The following is a 22,897-nucleotide window of genomic DNA, read 5'->3' as shown; positions in this document are numbered from 1 at the left end:
TATTACAGTCATCACAAAAAGATACCATCTGGGTTTTTTTCTTTCTTATACTGTCTTAAATCATTACACTGACACGTTCAGCAGTGACACTTTCCCCAGTGTTGATAGAGAAATCACTTTTGGTAGGTTTTTATAAAGATCTTTTATTTACTGAAAATTGTCTTCAAAACAGCCTGTAAGATCCTTTGTATGCAGTTCTTTTGACAGGGAATGAAAAGGAAGCCATGACGGGGCTTTTCATGGCTGCCTCATTTCCTTGTGATTTCTTCTTAAGTGTATTCAATGTTTGTAACGACTGTGAAGAAAGTTTAAGTTTTTTTATGTCAAATTTTACTTATATTCAAATTTCAAATTATCAGTTTTTTCTTTTCACTTTAAGTTTAAATTTTGCTGGTTAACTCGGTTTGCAACGTGTGAAGTTTCTGTTATTTATCAGTTAACTGGAGAATATATCTCAAATGTAAGTGCTAAGCGTGTGAGTCATACACTTTTTCAAATTTGGTTTTAAGATAGCTCCGGAAGGGTTAGCAGATACTTTACCACATATTGCACCCGTCGTGTTGACCATGTAAGTACAAACCCGGTGATAAGTCTAATTTCGGTAGGTAACATTCGATAAAAGGAGGACGACATTGTGGTTACGACAATTGGATTTTTTCCGTCGTCATCTATGCAAGAGATATTTCATAACGAGCGATGTTTTCAACTTCACCTCTTTACACTCTTTGTTAAAAAGCTTCCTTGTAAGCAGCATTACTCTATCAAGGAAATTGTGATAGGAATAATCAAGTTCTGGAATATTGTATCAATTGAATGTTTGGTATCCGACAGCCCCTCATTGTCAATTTCTAGATGTAATATAAAAATAGGGAGATGTGGTATGATTGCCAATGAGACAACTATCCACCAAAGTGCAAATGAAGTGGATTTAAGCAATTATAGGCAAGCATATAACCTTCAACAACGAGAAAAACCCATACCGTATTGTCGGCTATAAAAGGCCGCGACATGAAACAAATATGAAACAATTCAATTGAGAAAACTAACGGCCTTTTACAACCACTGAACTACAGGCTCCTGATTCGGGACAGACACATAAAGAATGTGGCGGGGTTAAACATGTTTGTGAGCGCTCAACCCTCCCGTAACCTGGGATAGTGGTGTAACAGCACAACATAAGCACAAACTATAAAAATCAGTTGAAAAAGGCTTAATTCATTAGATGGATACAACTAACAAAAAACACAGAGTGGACGTGTACAGGTACTTATACATCCCCACAACAAATAGACCCTAAGTAGAGATCTGAGAGTACTTGCAGCTACTGACATCAAGTTCAAAGTCATTAACAACTAATAAAAAAATCGTGTATCTAAGACTTACCTATCAAGATATAAAGCAGACTTAACTGTATCTGTTATGTCCTTTATTTCAAGTTCGATGTGATATATGCTTTCACCAAGGTCGACAACTTTGAAAAATTTAGTTAGAGGACATCATCCAGCTAGGAGAATGGAAAGATAAAGGACAATACTACTTTCTTTTCATTCTTCCTAAAGAGATCCTATATAAAGTCAGCCTTTATAAAAACAAATATGTTGTCTATCAAGAAATCAATCTTGTGATAATGTCAGTTTCAGAGAATTTGTTATTTGAATTAGAGTTATGTTTTACAAAGTACGGTTTATTTCGTCCTAATACGAGATAGTCATCTACGTTAGCCACGTTTTTTTTATGAAACAAAGCAGGAGTAAAATTTTTCAATAGTATGTCTTTTAGCTTGAAATGGGGAATATTTGTATAAAGGGTAGAAAAATAAAATGTTTTAATACTATTGTATGAGGAAAGAAACTCAGATTGTATGCATTATAAAAGATCTTCGGAATTGTTCGGTATCCACACCTGATTCACGCCGCCCCTAGAGTAGGTAGTTTCACAAAAACTTTCAAGCCCGGCTTTGATTGTTAATAAAATTGATGTTAATAATTTAAAAAGAGAATCGGTGGAGCACTTTGAAGACCCAGCAATGTAAAAATTTTGTAAGGACACTTATGTAATTTAGTAACCCAATACAGTGAAGGCAGATTCAGTTATTCGTCTTATTTGAAATTCTAAAGGAACTTATATAGAAACAACCGATAATTATTTAGAAGTATGTCTTTAGTAAGTGTCGTGGGATAAAATGTTGAGTTTGCAAGTAAATTGTCAATACCTAATTTTTTTATCAAGCAACTTATGTAATGGTATTAACAAAACAACGATGTTGTTTGTGGTTTTACCTGCGGTGACAACAACCTATGTGTCATGGATAAGAAGTACAGTGCATTAACAACAGTCGGGTTTTTAAATACCGAATTAGCGTGCGTATTCAAAGACCCATTCAGTGTTTTAATTCTAAATTGTATCAACGACCTCACATACTTAACTAATTCGGAAAGAGTATCGTTATCTTCTTCGCGTTTACATAAATAAGAAGATGTTGTTTGAGTGTCAATGAGACAACTCTCCATCCAAGTCACAATGTGTAAAAAGTTAACAATTATAGGTGGTACACATTAAAAATAGTGAGACGAGATATGACACAAAATAAGTAAACATTGAATTACAGAAATGCATTACATATTGTGACAACAGGTCAAATTAACACGAAAGTACGATATGAGAGTTCTGGCAGTTAGCCCATGAGGAATTAGGTGTCCTCAATGCTCTTCAACTTATTACTTATTATTATTGCTTGTATGATAAAATTAACTAGAATGAGAGTTAAAAGTACCAAAAACCTAGTTCAGATGTTGGTCTTAAGATGATGTATTGGAGAATTTGTAAAATAGACCGGTTGTCTCTCTGATTATTTGACATCAAATTTTTGTTATATATTATAGACCGTCTACTACTACATCATCAGAATATGGAAAGGAAAACATGAATGTAATATTGAAATCTCGAAATGAAAATACTTGCGACAACTCTCCAGACCAGTATGCGTCATCAGTACCAGGAATATACGATGTACTACATGACAAAAGACACAAAACAGACAATGGTGAACAATTTGATAGAATGTTTGAACTCAAAAGCTTGCCTGAAAATAGAAACGAGACGTAAGTTTGGATTATTTTATTGGTTATGTTTATTCCTTGAAATAAATAAATTGTATAGCTACATATTCAATATTGAACATTGAATTCGCATGTTTGCATTAATTGAGATAAACGTCATGATAAACTATAATTTTTTTTAGAAAAATATATACTTGAAAACATTTACTAAATTCTTTCATAGATACAAAGATTGGATAAGTAAATCTGGCTGTACCTGTAGAAAACGTAATAAAAACGGTATTTGACATCCTAAATTTTACGGTAATATTGTACTAAAAGCGCGGAAATCACTATGTGATCCATGTAAACTCATCGAACCTTTAAAAACGTAATTAGTGAAGATTGTCTTATTAATGTTGTAATAAGATCTTTTAATATTGTTTACATTGGCACTAATATCGATTTTGTCATCAACAAATTAAAACATAACTAAATTTGTATTCTTTTCGAATGGTTATTGGGATGTATAAATACTCCTCCACGGTAATTTTTTATTTAGAGATTGCTTCATCTATATATAGCATAATACATATTTATTATAAGGGTAAATCCTAACGATCATACTGCCTGTCGATACTTTTGTTTTAGCATTGCACAAGTCATGTCTTTTAACTAGCTTTCAGTAACTGCGAGTACTCTCAAATCGTACTTTCGTGTTAATTTGACCTGTTGACACAATTTGTAATGCATTTCTGTAATTCAATGTTTACTTATTTTGTGTTATATCTCGTCTCACTATTTTTAATATGTACCACCTTTGATAATTATTTAGTATGACGATAAATTTTCACCTCTGTACTCGTCAATGAACAATAAATTTATTAATTTTGTAAAAAATATTTACTTCTGTACTCCTAACGACAAAACTATTATATTCAAATTTACCTGTGCACGTTGTTTTATTTAACGCCATGTTGTCCCAGGTAACAGTTGTCTTATTGACACTCCAACTACATCTGTTTTATTACTACCTGTAAATTCCATGTTATATAGGCACCTACTTTTTAATATTGTATTTATATTGTGTCATAGATCAAACTTATTCGTTCTGTGTATGTTTACTTGTTTTTGTTTATATGTTTTTTTGATGGAGTTAAGCTATTTCAAATGATACTTTATTATTTGTCTTTTTATATTGTAATGTTACACTACTGTCTCAGATTAGGGTGAAGGTTTGCGCCTGTTAAAACGTTTAAACCCGCTGCATTTTTATGCATCTATCCTAAGTCAAGAGCCTGTTGTTCAGTGGTTGTCGTTTGTTGGTGTGGTTCATAGGTGTTTCTCATTTCTCGATTTTTATATAGATTAAGCCGTTGGTTTTTCTGTTTGAATTGTTTTACACTAGTCATTTTGGGGCCTTTTATAGCTTGCTGTTCGGTGTGAGTCAAGACTCCGTGTTGTAGGCCGTATTCTGACCTATAATTGTTAACTTTTTATACATTGTGACTCGGATGGAAAAACTCATACCACATCTTCTTATTTATATTAACTGACAGCAATTACAAATAAAAAATAAAATGAGTATTCAATACGCCAGTTCCGAGATACGGTAGTTAGTTGAATCTGTCATGTGACTTCCATAACCACGTGACAAAAACGAAGGCATCGTCACTTCCAACACATGTTGAGCGAATAGATAAAAAGTTTGTTAAATAAAAGATAAGAGAAGATAGGTTTAACAATATGCTTTAAGAAAATAAGAAGAAAAAATAGTGTCACCGACATTATGTTCTTGCTACAAGTAAAAGTTGAAAATGTCTCTATCAATTCTTTATAAAATATTTACTATTTGAGTTATCTCCCCTTAAATGGCTAAGTTGACAATTTGATTTGAACAAACACAAATATTTAGTATTTGTTAAATCAGTCTGAATAATGCAATACGTCAATTATTTTCTTTTATATCATTAAACAGTCAAGCTAACACATTAATAACCAGTCTGTCTCATAATTTGCAAATTTAAGCAAAGAACAAGACCGATTGTGAACTGCTGTTTTACAATCCAAGATGGCGATATACAGTTAATCTACCTTAAATGATGCTGTAGTCTAAACCAATAAAAACCGAAAATCAAACATTTGATGAAAAAGCTTAAGGAGCTGATAAAACCAACAGCACACATAATATAGCTATTTCCGGATGGGTATTCGGGTGATATATTCCCAAATTTAAAATGATTTTAAAAATAAAATTTTAAAAAATGTGAACTTTAAGTCCTCGAGGATATTATCTGTCCAGTAATCCGAACTTTGACACTGGAATGAAAGTATGAATATTGTTTGAACGAAATTTGATGTTGTAGTAATAACAATAACGGTACCAGCGTTATGCCAGAATATTTGAAATCCAAAACCGAATACATATTTGTACAAACGTTAAAAGGATGAAAAAAAACAAAAGCACATAAAGTTTAGGCAATTCCATATGAGTATGAAGGAGAAATATTTAATTTCATGCAAGTGTCGACTTTCTGATAACTGGGTTGGTTGTTTCCTTGGGAATTTATAGTCCACTATCAGAGATAATGACCGAGTGACAGTAATAAAAATAACGGTATAAATTTCATTACACAAGATATTCGTTTCTACAGTAAATGTATCTCCCATGTTGATTGAGGCAAACATATTTAATAAGCTTATATAGAAAAAGGGTGAAGGTTTGGTACCATTAAAACGTTTGTTTGCACCTGTCCTAAGTCAGGAATCTGATGTTCAGTAGTTGTCGTTTGTTGATGTGGTTCATAAGTGTTTCTCGTTTCTCGTTTTTTATATAGATTAGACCGTTGGTTTTCCCGTTTGAATGGTTTTACACTAGTAATTTTTTGGGGCCCTTTATAGCTTACTGTTCGGTGTGAGCCAAGGCTCCGTGTTGAAGACCGTACTGTGACCTATAATGGTTTACTTTTATAAATTTTGACTTGGATGGAGAGTTGTCTCATTGGCACTCATACCACATCTTCTTATATCTATTAAACGTCCTAAATGTACCAACTTTAAACAGCCGATGAACCCAAAATGCACCGAGGTGATCTCAGATAAAACCATGCAAAAGGGTCTAGAAGCAATGTTTTCCAAATTTGATATTACTTGGACAGTAAGTTGCAGCATGTATAAGCTTTCAAGTGACACATTATTTTTCTCATAAATTTAAAATGACTGTCGCACGGGGTCCATCTTGAAAAATCAGACCTTTCTCAAAATGGCTTTAAAATGACAACAAAATGTAGGCAAATCAGAATTTTTTTTACACGGTATTAAATCAAACAAACACTATAACATGTATAAACCATTTGTTACACACACATAGCGCAATTTGTTTTTACCTCATTTTCACAAAAAAAAATGTGAACTTTAAGTCCTCGAGGATATTATCTGTCCAGTAATCCGAACTTTGACACTGGAATGAAAGTATGAATATTGTTTGAACGAAATTTGATGTTGTAGTAATAACAATAACGGTACCAGCGTTATGCCAGAATATTTGAAATCCAAAACCGAATACATATTTGTACAAACGTTAAAAGGCTGAAAAAAACAAAAGCACATAAAGTTTAGGCAATTCCATATGAGTATGAAGGAGAAATATTTTATTTCATGCAAGTGTCGACTTTCTGATAACTGGGTTGGTTGTTTCCCTGGGAATTTATAGTCCACTATCAGAGATAATGACCGAGTGACAGTAATAAAAATAACGGTATAAATTTCATTACACAAGATATTCGTTTCTACAGTAAATGTATCTCCCATGTTGATTGAGGCAAACATATTTAATAAGCTTATATAGAAAAAGGGTGAAGGTTTGGTACTATTAAAACGTTTGTTTGCACCTGTTCTAAGTCAGGAATCTGATGTTCAGTAGTTGTCGTTTGTTGATGTGGTTCATAAGTGTTTCTCGTTTCTCGTTTTTTATATAGATTAGACCGTTGGTTTTCCCGTTTGAATGGTTTTACACTAGTAATTTTTTGGGGCCCTTTATAGCTTACTGATCGGTGTGAGCCAAGGCTCCGTGTTGAAGACCGTACTGTGACCTATAATGGTTTACTTTTATAAATTTTGACTTGGATGGAGAGTTGTCTCATTGGCACTCATACCACATCTTCTTATATCTATTAAACGTCCTAAATGTACCAACTTTAAACAGCCGATGAACCCAACTGCACCGAGGTGATCTCAGATGAAACCATGCAAAAGGGTCTAGAAGCAATGTTTTCCAAATTTGATATTACTTGGACAGTAAGTTGCAGCATGTATAAGCTTTCAAGTGACACATTATTTTTCTCATAAATTTAAAATGACTGTCGCACGGGGTCCATCTTAGAAAAATCATACCTTTCTCAAAATGGCTTTAAAATGACAACAAAATGTAGGCAAATCAGAATTTTTTTTTACACGGTATTAAATCAAACAAACACTATAACATGTATAAACCATTTGTTACACACACATAGCGCAATTTGTTTTTACCTCATTTCAAACCTCAATCATATTGTATTCAAAGGGAAATAACTTTTTAAAACTGGCAATTTGCCAAAGAATTGAAAATTTACCAAATTCGCAAATTTAAAGTATGTAGCTCTTAAAATAACACTTTATTTTTTAAATAAATATTATGAATTGACAAAACTTCTAACCCATACTGCTTTCATAAAATATTATGCTGGGAATTTGAGAATCATAAAGGTTTTGTCATCAAGGTTTGGTGATTTGGAAAAGTTGATATTTTTCATAAAGGGGTGGGTTCTAAAACTATTCATTATCTATACCTTAACTGCCCCAGTGAAAATGACTTAACCTAAATAGTGCATTAATAAAGAATCATTAATGTATGCCAGCAAGTTCATTTTCAATTTAATATGATATTTTTTTGAAATTACTATTCAAAAAGGGAAAAAAGGGGTGAATAAACATGCATTTTCTGTATGGGCTCCTTTTTCAATTTGTGAATGTTTTTCAAATAAACGTTTTTTGTTGTAATAAATAAATAAAAAAAAAACATTGGTACAGTTAGGTTTTTCAAAATATGTGGCCTGGTTTATATTTTACAAAAACATATCAAGAAGAAACCATAGTGAAACTTCAGTGAAAACCGATTTTTCTTTCAAAATTATCAAAGGACATTATATAATGTATTTAAATAATTTTTTGTCTGACACATACTACTTATTAAGTTACAATTTCAGTAAATAACATTAATATCTTAGTCAGTAAAATCTTAGTAACCAATTTAAAGGGAAAAAAAAGCTTATACGGTACTTATTTCAACATGAACTGCTACTGAATTTAACTAAAATCAACACCATAATTTTATCCAGGCGCATATTTGAATAAAATCGAAATGCAAAGTATAACATAATCAACTTGAAAGTCAATTAAAAATCTTCAAGATAAACAAATCTTGCATGCTTTTAGCTTGACAATATACCCTTGGTTTGTGTGAGCAGTATATAGATCAGAACAGGCGAAAACATTCTAGCGATATTCCCTTTTTATAAATTATTATGTTCCATTGGTCTATACAAAACCAAAAAAGCCCTTTTTTGTTGTCAACATCTTAGCATAATAAGTCTTCAAACAAAGACTTTTGGCATATAACACTCATATTCAGCAGATAATATTTCTTACAGATCATAAACCATAATTTTTCTTTTTGTCCACAGATTTAAGCATATTAATAAAAGTGGGGTATATTTCCACAAGACAGCATTCCAACAACACAAAATTATTTTTTTTAACAAATGCAGTTTTCAAGAACAGACAAGTTTCTACACAATACTTCAAGCACTTAATTCCCCAGTCCGGAAATGTTATGAATAAATTCAACCATGACTAACCAGTAAAGATCTCATATCAACAAAAATAAAAAAAAGAAGAATAATAATGGCTATTTTGAAACTTGGTTTACTCATCATGCTCAATTACAAACTGGATAAATCGTGAAGAATTGTATGTTTAAATTTTAATTAAAAGGTAGATTTTATACACAAGAAAGCTCAGTAAAAATAACATATATTACTACAAATATGATGTACCAATAGACTTCACACACAAATGATGCCAAGATAAAAAATATTCACCATAATTTGCAGACCTACTAGTCGTTTTCCTTCAGACAAATTCATACTTGTGATAATATCACGAAAAGTCAACTCTAGAGGAAGAGTATATCTGAACTGCTGTATCCATAGAAGATATGGCATTTTTCCGGTAATTATGATTTCCTAAGAGTAAATGACGGTCAAGATTAATTGATGTAACGAACATGAAAAGTCAGAAAAAAAGTCAACAGAAATGTGACTGACTTAAACAAGAATTACTTTAAACTAAGAAATATAACAGTCTGTACAATAAACCACTAGTCTGATGCTCCTGGCCAGTAAAATTATATTCCGACTAGTATTATTTGCAAAACGTTTTTTAGGGACATAAGAAATTAAGGTACCCCGAATCACTGAGAAACTGTCTGACAAAACCAAAAAGATCATCAACTCATCACTTTTGAGCTGTAGCTAAAACATTCAGTCAATTTGTTCAAATAGTTCAATGTTACCTGGGAAAAGTGTGACATAAATATTTGCCCGACGAACAGACAGATGGACAAGACGAATGCAATATAGCTAGGTCACTCCTAGAGTGGAGATAATAATTTTTTGGTTTGTTCTTTTAAAATTTTTCATAAAATCGTTCCTGAATGTAGGCATGAGATTACTAACAATTGAATTTTCCAAATCAATTGTATTTGCGAAGGGCATAACTCCAATAGTAAAATAATAATTGGGCCCACAATCCAAAATCTGAATTCACGTTTAATATCCTGATTTGAACAAACTTGAAAACTGGGCCCAAAATCAACAATCTAAATTAATGTTTAGATTCAGCATATTAAAGAACCCAAGGTATTTAATTTTTGTTAAAACCAAACGAAGTTTAATTTTAGACCCTTCGGACCTTAATGTGGATCAATTTAAAAACCGGGCCCAAACTTAAACATCGAAAGACACAGTAAGATTCGGCATATCAAAAAACCCCAATAATTCAATTTTTGATAACATCAAACAAAGTTCAATTTTGGACCTCAATCAGGACAAATTTAAAAACGGGGCCCGACATCCAAAATCTAAACACCCGGTATGTTCACCTCAAGAATTAAAGACTTTGAGTGAAACCACATAGAAATTAGCCAAGAAATAAGCAATGTATACAAAGTATTAAAAAAGTATTGTTTTTTGGCCCCTTGATGCCCCCAATTCCTAAACGATGGGGTCAACTATCCCAAAAATCAATCCAATCCTTCCTTTTTTTGGTATGGAACATTGTGGTACAATTTCAAAGAGATCCATAGTCTTATAAGTTATTGTCCAGAAACCAGATTTCTTTGAACAACAAATGTTTACCTGTACATGTGTGTGCTGTAGGTTTGATAAAAAAACAAATTCAGTTTCAATAATCAATGGAAATACAAACCTATATCCCTCTGTATGAATATTTTGCTTTCTTCGGATGTTGGTCAATGCTTTCGCCTTACAAATTCCTGAAAAAGATAAAAATGATAAATGTATATATTTACACGTACAATACTTGTTAAAACATGTTTTATCAATTTGTTGCTTTCTACATAAATCATAGTTAATTTAAACATCATAGAATTTCTGATTAATACATTTGTACAATTTGATTAGAGGGAGGGGGGCTATTCTTTCAAATAAAATTTGGGAAGCAAGTGTGTACAAGCATGGAAATAATTTGTGGGTAGCATTGCCCCTTGGAATACATGTGCATTGGATGTAACATCAAAAAGAAATATTCTATCTTCAAAATAACCTCTGCGCTAATCCCCAAACCCCAATTCATAAAGGATAAAATGGTCATCCCTTTATTGTTAGCATATTGAAAATAAAAAAAAATAATTATCAAATGTAGTTCAATTTAAACAATTTAATTGTATGACATATTAAAAGTACAGCATAAATTCAGAATGTATGGAAGGAATGTACAATCACAGGTCGAAAAGAAGACTTATATTATTTTTATCATAAAATAATCTACATGTACATATTTTGGTTTAAAATATACCTTATAGCACTGCGAATATATACTTTTTGGTGAGATAAGCAGTTTCCCTTTGTCTTTTTGTTTTGTTTAAAAAAGATAGAGCATGTACATGTAATTTTAAGCCTGAGGTCCAGGAGCACTGCCACAAAATTCTGTACACCTATTGATGAACATGATTTGTATTCAGATTGATTTCTTTAAAAACTCTAAATAATTGATTTAATTTTTATATCATGTACATTTACATGATATATAAATAAACACACAACTACAATGTATCTAAGTCACAACTAAAAACTTAACATGTAAACCCAACTTCCATCATGTCCATTCTTAATAATAATTCTGAAAGAAACATATCTATAAGATTTGCAAGGTTGAGCTTTAATGTGATCTCTTAAATTTTATTCTTAAACTTTCAACTAAAATGAACTGACACAATAAGGTTAGCTATTCTATTTTATCTGGAAAAAAACTATATTGACAGTATGCTACTACCAAATTACATTGAAGGTTAAATAAAAAAAAAACTTCTATATAGGAATTAACATTTAAATCAAATCTATCATGTTATACCTAAAAGAGCCTTCTCTTTTAATAGTTGTATTATTGGCACTTTTTATAGAAATTAGCAAAGCTTGATAAGAGTGTAGGTCTGTCTATTCACTTGCTATCCTCCATATAAAATAATAAAAACACAAGACAGACAATTACCTTGGGAGGAAGTCTTTACACATGTATACTGTTGTGTTTGGTCTATATATACATGTATAGTTTGCATGTTATTTATATTAGAAACATATAATACACTGATGTTATAAACATGAAACTAGTTATCCTTACATACAACAACAGGTATCCACATTTCATCTATATTTCTTTTGCTGTTTGTGCCTGGATACCTCTTTCAGTTATAGCAGTGCTATTAATTGGATAAAGTATAAACCGGCATCTTTTTTTGTTGTCGTCTCCAATACATCCCAAGATTGTCTCTATGTTTTGGACAAATATACGCATTGAGAGTTGAAGAATGCAGTGAAAACTTTTCATATCTATAAAAGATAAGAAGTCCCTCTGGTATTTGTATATTTGTATCACAGACTGTCCCACAAAGATGCTGCGAAACTGGCTTCTCACATTTCAAAATGGGTATGACATCCTCAGATGATCCATAATATTGAGAGTTCCAAAAAGGAGAAATATTTTGAATGGTATAACATATTATATTAGTAGGGTACATGTATTATCTATTATCTTACCTCCTATACATTTCTAGGAATATGATTGGTTAAAAGCAACCGCGTGGAGACCGTGTATATTTCATATTAGGTTAGTAGGCGGGGCTTATTTCAATACACGGTTAGTAATGGTGTTACGCTTCGCTCTCACCCAATATGGAATTTACTGACCCCATATATATCGTCTAAGGTCACTAGCACACTATGTTACTAATATTCTTTGACTGTATAAGACATCTCTAATTACACAAAAAGTATAACAACTGTTGCATTCTCAACTAATCAGATTTATGTTACTTCTTTTTTTAAAGAAGTCATATCATGGGAGATAACTAAAAAGATTCCTCATGTAGTTGGGATATCTTTATGGGTCTTCCATGAGGAAAGTATCAAAACAAACAATGAACCCTTTGAACAATTCATTGTCATTTCACTGTAATGAAAAGCAATAATATATTTATTCATTGAGTGAAAAAAAAGTGTTTAACACAAACCGTAAACTTTTAATGACAATCTTTTTCCTTTAAATTCCTTGTAAAATATTTATGGGATTATTTATTGCTATATTTTGAAACATACATGTATGGTTAAAAACAAAGCTTATATCATAGAATGTGTTCAATAGATCCTTTAAATTTTAATGCATTTTGCATGAAATTTGTCTTAATTTTGACCGTACAAAATACAGTGTATAATCAATTCACCAGCAAAAGCTATCAAACATCAATATTTTATTACATAATAATCCCTTTTAGCAAACTGTATTTTATTTTCAAGCGTTATTTAACAGTGATAAGTCTCAGAAAACACCTCTCATGTGAATTTCTCTTAACTGACACAACGTTTAAATATGGGCAGAATTCCAATTTTCATACAACAGACAATATAATGAGTTTTCTTTCAATTGTAACATATATTTTGTGATTTTATCATTGAATATATCATTATATAATGACAGAATCATTTTTTTAGATAAGGATTTTAATGAAATTTCAAAGATTTTTGGATTTCCAATTTGCTAAAAATAGAAACACCTGTTTCTAAAGAAAAAGCACGAACAGATATAGATCGAAACACTTTCAAAGTGATTGGATCTTCCAACAAACAACATAAAAAACAAATCTCAATAGTTTCTTCTGGACAATTTTTGACATTTTGCATGGTTTTCTCTGAGATCAGCTCTTTAAAAGTACAGCCAGATTCAGACAAGAATCCGTACTTTGCACGCAAGTGAGAAATATATTTCGTTATGTAAAATGATTTACAAAATTTAAGAAATTAGATCTCATTGAAGCAATACCCATTAAACAAACGCGTTTTAAAAAGCTGATAAAGTCGAAATCTCCAATCAACTTGGGTGGGAGAGGGGCCTTGGTTTATTCTCGAGATTTACAATTTGTTTGGTTTCTAAAATTATCTAAAATAGCAGTTAAAACTCATCAAAACTACAAGGCTAGTAATAAGAAGTGTAGATAACCAACTCATACATGTTTTTCTGTCTAAAAGCGTTTAATTTTCATTTTTACCTATTGTGTCTGTTTGTTTTGTTCACACATCCTTGTCAATATAATGGAATTTGATGCGACTGTCATACAAGTGAGAGGTTTAGCTAGATTTTAACAAAACGCATTTGAATAGCAGGTCGAACAACGGATCACCAGATGTAACAAAATGGATCTTAACTATTAATTTAATATCAAACAGAAAACAATAAACTTGCGGAAAAGATGGTATATATACATGGCAGTCAGCAGGGTTTAAGAACATCCGTTGTTCGACCTACTAGTCAAATGCGTTTTGTTAAAATATACTTTTGACTTTTTAGGTCTTTTGGAAAATGTTGTTTGTGCTGTATTTAGAACCCTCTACCAAGATATTTGTTTTGCATGCACACGTATAAAAATTGCGGTTTTTATCCAACGCAATCATAGGTTTGAACGTATTTTTTAAATTTAGACTTGTATATATATAAGATATTGCTATTCTTGACAGTCATCCAATACATCTTGAGAATTCCAGACGGGGTGGCTATGAATCTGTTGTCATAGACGGCGAATTGCCTGTCATTTCTTCGGAAAATAACGGAAATGATTATGATGATCTTGAAATAGTTACACAGCATAATAAAGAATACATGCATAATCAAAAACAAGAGGAAGAGAACAGGAATAAATCGTACGTATAAAGCTGAAACAATAAATATTCTTAATGCATGAATCCAAAAGAACTTTAAGCTACTGAAGCTAATTACTACAAGTAATATTATAATAGTCGATTTGCAGACACAAAAATGCAAACATTGAAACTAAGATTAACGTACACATAACATTACAAACTTTATGTTTTGACGACGATGTCACTCTTGACGTGTCCTGTTGCGTGTATATTTTAGAACATGTACTGTTTTCAAAGTATGTTCTAAAAAACTTACTTAAATAACGTTATTCATAAGTTTTCATGTACGAGTTACAGAAAACACTGATGTTTTAAGAACATTTTGAAGTAAGTATAACAATCTTATCTTTATATCTAAAATGCATCTTCTGAAATGTTAAAAACAATGACTTCACCCAACCACATTGTCTGCATATATCAAGTAAGGCTATTTGTAAGAAGCTCGTGGTTATTTGTCATTGTTTTATGTCATTTTTTGGTTGAGTAAGGTGTTTGTGTGATGAATTCTAAAATAGTTTGGCCTTAATCATCACTGAATGTCAAAATGCCCATCTAATACAATGAAATTGTTGCCGTTAGTGTTATCAATTAACTGATGTTTTGGCGTATTCAGGCCTTTGTTCCTTAAAATCTTTGAAACCATTTGTCTGCAGTGTGTAATTTTCAATTGTTAATAATGAATAATTTAGCTTTGTATATGTATACCTATAATTCTTATTAATCCAAAATTTTAACGTCCTACCCTAATTATAGCTCAATCATAGTCTTTCATCTTTCAACAAATGTTCACGTCATTGCATGTTAATGATTCATCCTTGTGGGTATCACTTTGTGCTGATACGACGAAAAACATTGATGAGGTCATGACATTCAAACTTATTAATATGTTACAATGTATTCTATTATTATCGAGGTGCTAAAGTTTTTCCAACTACTGTTTGCTTAGTTGATGAATGTATGGTGATCTTCATGTGTTTGATCGGTTTTTTCACTTCGAATGTCAGATGTTAGATTGTCAGAGACCGAAATAGTTAAGAAATGAAATTCAATTTGATACTTTTCTAGTAGATAATACGGACTTGTCCATGTCGTTGAATGAAAGATGATACAAAACACTAATACGATGTCAAATCATAAAATGGAATGCATGCAACATATGACCAAAGATGATAATAACAATAAATCAACATCAAAGTCAATTATATATCAAAAAGAACATACAACAAATACGTTAGCAACATAAAGCAATTGAAATCATGCATTCATCATCAATTATCATCATTGTATTCGTAAAGATTCTACAACAGGTAAATTTCATGAAAAAAACAACCCCTATTTGCATTCAATTTTGTGTGAAAGCGGTTACCATGTAATGTACATTGGCTGTATTTGCAACAAAGCAGGATTAGGACATCTCAAATGGAAGACCCTGAATTGACCTCTTGTGTTTCTAGTTCTATAGAATACTAATATGAACAACAGTTTAAAAATGATGTTTAATTTCGTTAACAATCAAATTATGAATAAAGTCATCAAATACCACACATTAGAAAAGAAATGGTCACGGTTTTGCTTTGCTTTGATAAAACATGTAGACATTACTAAAAATGTTATCAGGATTTTTATCGTCAACAAGAATGACGTCTGTTTCACTCTTTATCAAAATATTTCAGACCTGTTCAACAAGAAACCGTCGAATATGCGCAGGTAAATGAGGCAACAAAGTTTAAAAATAAAACAAAACATAATGACAAAGATCAACCAACATTAGACGCAAACGCAGAAACACAAGAAATGATTAACATTAAATCTGAAGAAAGAATCCAAAAACATGACGAGAATGCTGACCAGTTTGATACAACAAAGTGAGTAAATCTAGTTTACCTAAAACCTGTATCATTCAGTTTGTCATAACTTCATGTCTTTCTCCATTGTCAATACAGATCTAATAAAACTATATAATTATCAAAAGTTAAGAAAAACAAATGCAGTCAAATAAACGAAAAGAATAGAAACAATGTTAATTCAGTATAGAAAACAAGAATTTTAGCTTTTGTCAACTCAAATTTAAACAGCAAAGCAATAGAAATGTAAACAGTAAGTCATCAGTTTTAAGAAACCATATAACATGCAACACCAACCAAACGTTTGATGATGATGGAAGGCTGCTTAATGTCCAACGGTAAATTAAATCAAATTTATGTCAATATAATATGAATGTTAACCCTGCTTTGTACTAGACCGACACGATGAGCTGACTTATTACATGTATTAACGTGCTAGTCCACAAGGTAACAGTCCTTCAGGAAGACATGTCAACCTACCCAGACACATTATTCTAACTCCGACACCAGTCTTTGCTCTTACTCCTTTATGTCGTGTGCTAAGCGGAGAAGCAGCAAATACCAATTTAAAAGTATTTTGCTTGACCTGGTTCGACTGTGAAAATACATCGTATCAGTCAACACATTCGTGATGGTGAAACTCTTGTGTAGTGTCATTTTCAGTCGTTCTTCCTCATTACGCTGTTTTTACAGTTAATGTGTAAACAACAAGTCTATGTTAATTCTGCATAGTGTGAATATGCCTGAATATTACATCTTAACTGAAAGATTAATTTAACATGATGTAGCGGAGTGTATGTTACTGCTGAGAAATGGGAATTTGAAAATTGAAAAGTTGAAATCATCACGTTTGTCATATATTTTAGTTTGAAATCGTCCAACTGTGTCAACATCGAAGTTAAAATCAAATTATTAAGCAGACTTCCTGCTTTGGTTAGTATTCTTAATCCCAAGCTCACTAGGATATTTGAGATGTGAGGACTCATTTGAATGTGGATTATTAAGTGACAGAAAATCATCAATTTATCTGAAAGTGAAATTAAAAAATTTGCAGGATGCTTTTCTTTTTAGACTGTCTATAAGAATATTTTGTATGAATTCTGCTTTTTAATTGTTGAAAAACATCTCATATATATTAATACAAAAAGACGCTCGTTCATGACAGAAAAATATGAATATAAGAACATATACTTTTTCTGTTATACACACAAGCTATATAATCTACAAATGAAGTCTTTATTGTAGAACCGTATAAGAAAAAGTTCGATATTGTTGGCAGAACCCTTAAATTTAAATTTGAAAACCCAATAAATCTGTATGATAATATTCTTATGTTTCTTTTTTTCACGAAGCAACGGGAAAAACCATGACGAAGCTGATTCATCACTTAAAGATAGTCAGAGGGCATGCAACATCAAAACATTTGCACATGGTGGCGAAGGAAAAACCAAAGTAGCTAGGGTTTGTCCATCTATAAGATCGTTGGCAAGATCTGAAGATTATAAGCAACAAGGAAACACAAATGCTGAAATACAAGATGAAATTAACGACATATCTGGTCAAACGGTACACAATGATGAGTACGTTGATATAACAGAGAATCTAAGGTGAGTGATGACTGCAAAATATGCTTTAGGCTGTATTGTACACTTAGTCAAACTGTGTAAAACAAGTGTACGCTAGTCATAATGTTTGTTCAAGACATATGTTATCCAAATTAGAAGAGCCAGAAGTCACATCATTATAGATAACTGTCATGTCAATAAAGGGAAAATAACTGTCATGTTAATAAAGGGGAAAAGAATTGTCATGCCAATAAAGGTAAAACAACCGTCATGTCAATAAAGGTAAAACAACTGTCCTATGCCAATAAAGGTAAAACAACTGTCAATTCAATAAGGGGAAAACTAACTGCCAAGTAAATAAAAGGAAAATGCTTTTTGGCATTTGAAAACACTTACGATAAATAGTAGCAAAAAAGATAATATAATTAGACGCCAACCATCACACAGAATTGAAATTTGTTTGTTACTTTTTAATTGTATTTATGTGGTTCTCGATCCAATGTTTCCCCTAGGATTTCATTTCCCCAAATATGTTGTCATATGGGTGATATATCATAATACATATACTGTATTTATTACTATATAAACACAACGATAAAGTTTGACAATATTTTCTAAATATTCAGCGATGCAGGGGCTGATCAAAGGCTGAACTAAAAAGCCTAGAGAGTTATTGGATTAACTCATTGAGGGAACTGTTTTATCAACCTAAATATATCAATCACCCTTGTATAGCAATATTTATTTTCAACGTATCTGGAAAATAATTTGTTCTAGTAATTAAAAATTGATACACGAGAAATTTAAATTCAAATACAAACTTCAATTTTTCACATAGTTCAGAGCCTAAATTAAAGTTCTACGACCAATTACCAAATTTCATTAGAATCAAAAATGCATATATTTCTGAATGATAATTGAAATAACACCAAATAAGCGTGTTACGTATGACAATGTATAATTCTTTTCTTAATAAAATTGAGAATGGAAATGGGGAATATGTCAAAGAGACAACAACCCGACCAAAGAGCAGATAACAGCCATCTTGATCGCTATTTACTAGAAATGACCGTTTAATAATTAAAGGAAGTTTGCAAACAATATATAACCAAATTATTCACTAACTTAAATTGTTTTATATGTCATGTATGTTCGTGAGATGATAACAGTATACCAAATGAGTGTAGATAAAAAAGTAAAAATGCAATCTTCAACATCGAAACATGTTACACTTTTAACATATTGCTAAAGGACCAGGTTCACTTTTTCCTGAAAATGGCCCTTTAATTTAAACATGTAATAAAGTATCAAAAGACCACACTCTGGTTTTAAATGAATCGATTTTAAAAGCCTGAACGCTGAGTAAAACAAGTCTTGTCATTAGGTTGCATTTTATCCTCCAAAGTAACCACAGTTTGAAGATGTTGTCAAACTTCACAGAAGAAGGACGAAAGATAACAAAAGGACATCAAACCCATTGGTCGAAAACAAACAGTCAAGGCGTTGACAAAAAAATTAAAAAAGGACCAAAAGACAAACAAGAGTATACAAAACACCACATAAAAAACTAAAGCCTGAACTCCAACAAAAATCGATATGTTTGTGCCTTTTTTGGACATTCAAGTTTCATGTAAACCTTAACCGTTACATACTATCGAATATGTTTTGTAATCAAATGTACCAAAGTATTTCTGAAACCCCTAGTTTTCTAGATCAGGGGTTGCAGCTCACCTCATATATAGGCTGATCAACTGTTATAATTAGGGATGAAACGTATAAACAGTGATATTACAACATACATAATAGTGCATACTTTTAAGATTATAAGTTTATTATCTATAACGCGGTAAGCCAAAAGAAGTTGCGTATTTTGTATAGCTAGAAAAGGCTCTCATAATCAAGCGTTTAAGTTTAATATCCATCCGCCTGTATATGGTATGCTTTATATGACCTTATTCAAAATTCGTTTTCTCTTTTATGTAATACAGAAAACAGCAAACCAATGGTGATCTTGAATCTTCAAACAAATATAACCAGATAGGATCGTACATAAATCCAGAATTTGAAAGGAAAGAATATCAAGAAGTAGATTCAGACTCTCCTCCATGTCGATCATTCCACGGACTTCAAGATGAAGGACAAATACATCAAAACAGTGATAAGCAGCCTAACAACGATAACGAAAAGGTTCACATCTAACCGAAACATTAAAAAGAGATATCATTCATTGAAGCGCAAATTTTAAGTGGATGCTAGTGCACCTGCACATTTTTATTAACATTTTTTATCAACAATAGATATCTAAAGGTCAGCATTAGATTGACTGATAATGCCAAGACCATTGCAATATAAGGTGTAAGTGAATTTTAAAGTCATACCTGATGTGTTCAATGCAATGAATCCGATCTTTTATAACACTGAAATGCAATGCCTTAATGCATTTCTGATGACATGTTGTAGAATACATTTCTATATTTCTACCGTCGCCTTTATTTAATTGATGTGTTTTCTGCACGAATATCAATATTGGGACGAAATGTAAAGCTTGTCATATTGTATATACACCTACTCATTGTTGACGACTATATGTTGACTTAAATATTTCTTTATGGGGATTGTGGTATTGGGTTGCTTTCTTTAACGTATGCCCATGGTGTTTACGTTCATACTCATACGTAATAGATTGCAAGTGCACATATTAACGACATGATTTCATTAAGATTTCAATTTTGATCTGAAAATATCATATCTGAAAATTGTCATGATCTCTGAATCCTAAGTGAAAAGACAACACTTTTAAAACAAAAGGTACACTATTTTATTAACATAATAAAAAATGAAACGAATTCAAGAGTCCGATAAAACAAACTATTTAAAGTGTGCTGCTCAATGTGTTATTTTATTTTCAAGAGGATTTCATAATAATCGATATAAACAAGTCTGTAATACATAAACTAACATATACTTTAAAGGAGATTAAAGAGTAAATACATATCAAATGTCAAAAGGGGACTGATACATGTATGTAACACAAGAACGAAAGAAAAGAAAAAGTTGAAATACAGACACGTCTGCAAAATACTGCGTATAAAACTTTAAGTTAACATCACAATGCAGGGATATATAGTTCCTGTTCCACTTGTGGCATTCGACGTCTTGCATATGACATGTCTTATACCGAAAATAATGCCGTTTTCGTTTGGTGAAAAATCTTCTACTTGATTAGAAGAACTGAATTATGATTATTTAGTACTTAGTTTGATGAATGAAGAACCCTTGCAATCTAAACAAGTTTACATTCCTTTTCAATTTATCCTTAACGTTTTTAAAAAGAAGACTAGTTCTTAATGTAAACAAATCATCCATGTATATTCGGGTTTTTTTCGAAAGAGGGGGGGGGGGGGGGGGGGGTAAAATAATAAGAAATGCATACCACTGAAAATATTTTATCAAAGTGTTGAGTGACGTTTTTGTAATATAAATATATTTTTATTATGCACATATATACAATGCTAGTGTTACTTTTTTTACCTTTGTTTATATCTATTGTACCTTATCAATAATGTCTTTAATATATACATACTACTCAGGAGGACACATACAGTATTGATGTGGATTGGGATTCCAAAGAACGTCACTGTTATCATATATTTGTGTAGTTACGAATATGATAACAAGTGTAGCAAAAACAGTTACTTCTAATTTCCTGTGTTATTTTGTTTTATTTTATAATTTAAATGGTTGTTTTAACATGTAACTTATGCAAATAGTCTGGATGTATAACACCGTGATTGCGAGGTAGACAAAATGTGCAAATAATAATGAAACGATATACAAGGAAGATTTCTAAAGAAAAAGACAAAATAGCTTTAATATCTTTTAATAGCAACACTAATACTAAAGCTGAAACACACACAAATACCAGAATGATATCTGTGCAAATTCTTCATAGAGTGCAATATATATATCACGTGTTGGTCTTTGCCGTTTAATCGATAAGACCGCATCCCAATTGGTTTTAAGTGAATAGATTTTTTGAAGAGCGCTTTGACTATAAACTAGCGACGCAAGATAGAAATTTTCATAAAGCAAATATAAATTTCTTTTATTAAATTAAGGGTCAAGTGTTACAAGTGTACTTTAATATTTCGTAACCGATTAGAAAATACTAGTTAACCGATGGTCAAAAATAAAAAAGGAATTATACAAATAACGATAAAAAACAAAACTGAGGGAATCCGATGAACTCCAAAAAAAGACCGAGAAGGTAAGCGTCTTCTTCTATACCAACGTAAACAGACACATTTTTTGTTACATTGATGTAAAACAAATGACAAGGCTTTCCAATCTTTAATTATCCATCATTGTAAAGACATTTTAAACACTTAATATGCTGTACATGTATATTAGCCTATTGATAACACTATGGATTTGTTGACCGCATATTTCATATTCTGCAATATTAAAGAGTTGAAAAACTTATCCATTTCTATCAACAACTTAGTTCAAATACTGCTATTATACACTCATTTATATAATTTCCTTAACACTGTTCTGTATAGTTGCATCAATCATTCATATCTATGGATACCTTGTGATGATTATGTATATTGCCTATTGTTAGACATGTATTAGTCTGAGTGTTTCTTAATAATATGTTATTGTATTTTATTTTAATAATTGATACAAACATAAAGTTAACTTTTTGTCTTGATTTAAATCTAGTTATTGGCAATGAGGTTCGTTTGAATACTTACGTTTCCAGAAAGAGATGTTTTCAGCATTTCTATTGCAAATAAAAATAACACTTTATTCATTTCTTGCGTATGAGAAGTCAGCTTAGGAACATTTCAGGGTTTACACATGTAGTATCTATCTCCGTGCTGTAATACTAGGACCCTATCTTAATTTTCATTTAAACAATA

At 31.5% G+C, this 22,897-nt stretch overlaps 1 protein-coding gene across 1 annotated transcript; it reads left to right on the top strand.

Annotated features, from left to right (window-relative positions):
- Positions 1 to 2,260: 2,260 nt before the first annotated feature.
- On the top strand, positions 2,261 to 22,686 carry LOC127708334 (uncharacterized). Its single transcript, XM_052213186.1, has 6 exons — positions 2,261 to 2,265; positions 2,883 to 3,101; positions 14,381 to 14,563; positions 16,237 to 16,428; positions 17,760 to 18,014; positions 19,961 to 22,686. Exons 1-6 carry the CDS (start codon positions 2,261 to 2,263, stop codon positions 20,169 to 20,171), a joined length of 1,065 nt encoding a protein of 354 aa, XP_052069146.1. The 3' UTR covers positions 20,172 to 22,686.
- Positions 22,687 to 22,897: the final 211 nt, after the last annotated feature.

Source organism: Mytilus californianus, unplaced genomic scaffold, assembly GCF_021869535.1.
Source record: "Mytilus californianus isolate M0D057914Y unplaced genomic scaffold, xbMytCali1.0.p SCAF_7, whole genome shotgun sequence".
Taxonomy (NCBI): Eukaryota; Metazoa; Mollusca; class Bivalvia; order Mytilida; family Mytilidae; genus Mytilus; species Mytilus californianus.
This window is presented reverse-complemented; position numbering and strand designations above follow the sequence as displayed.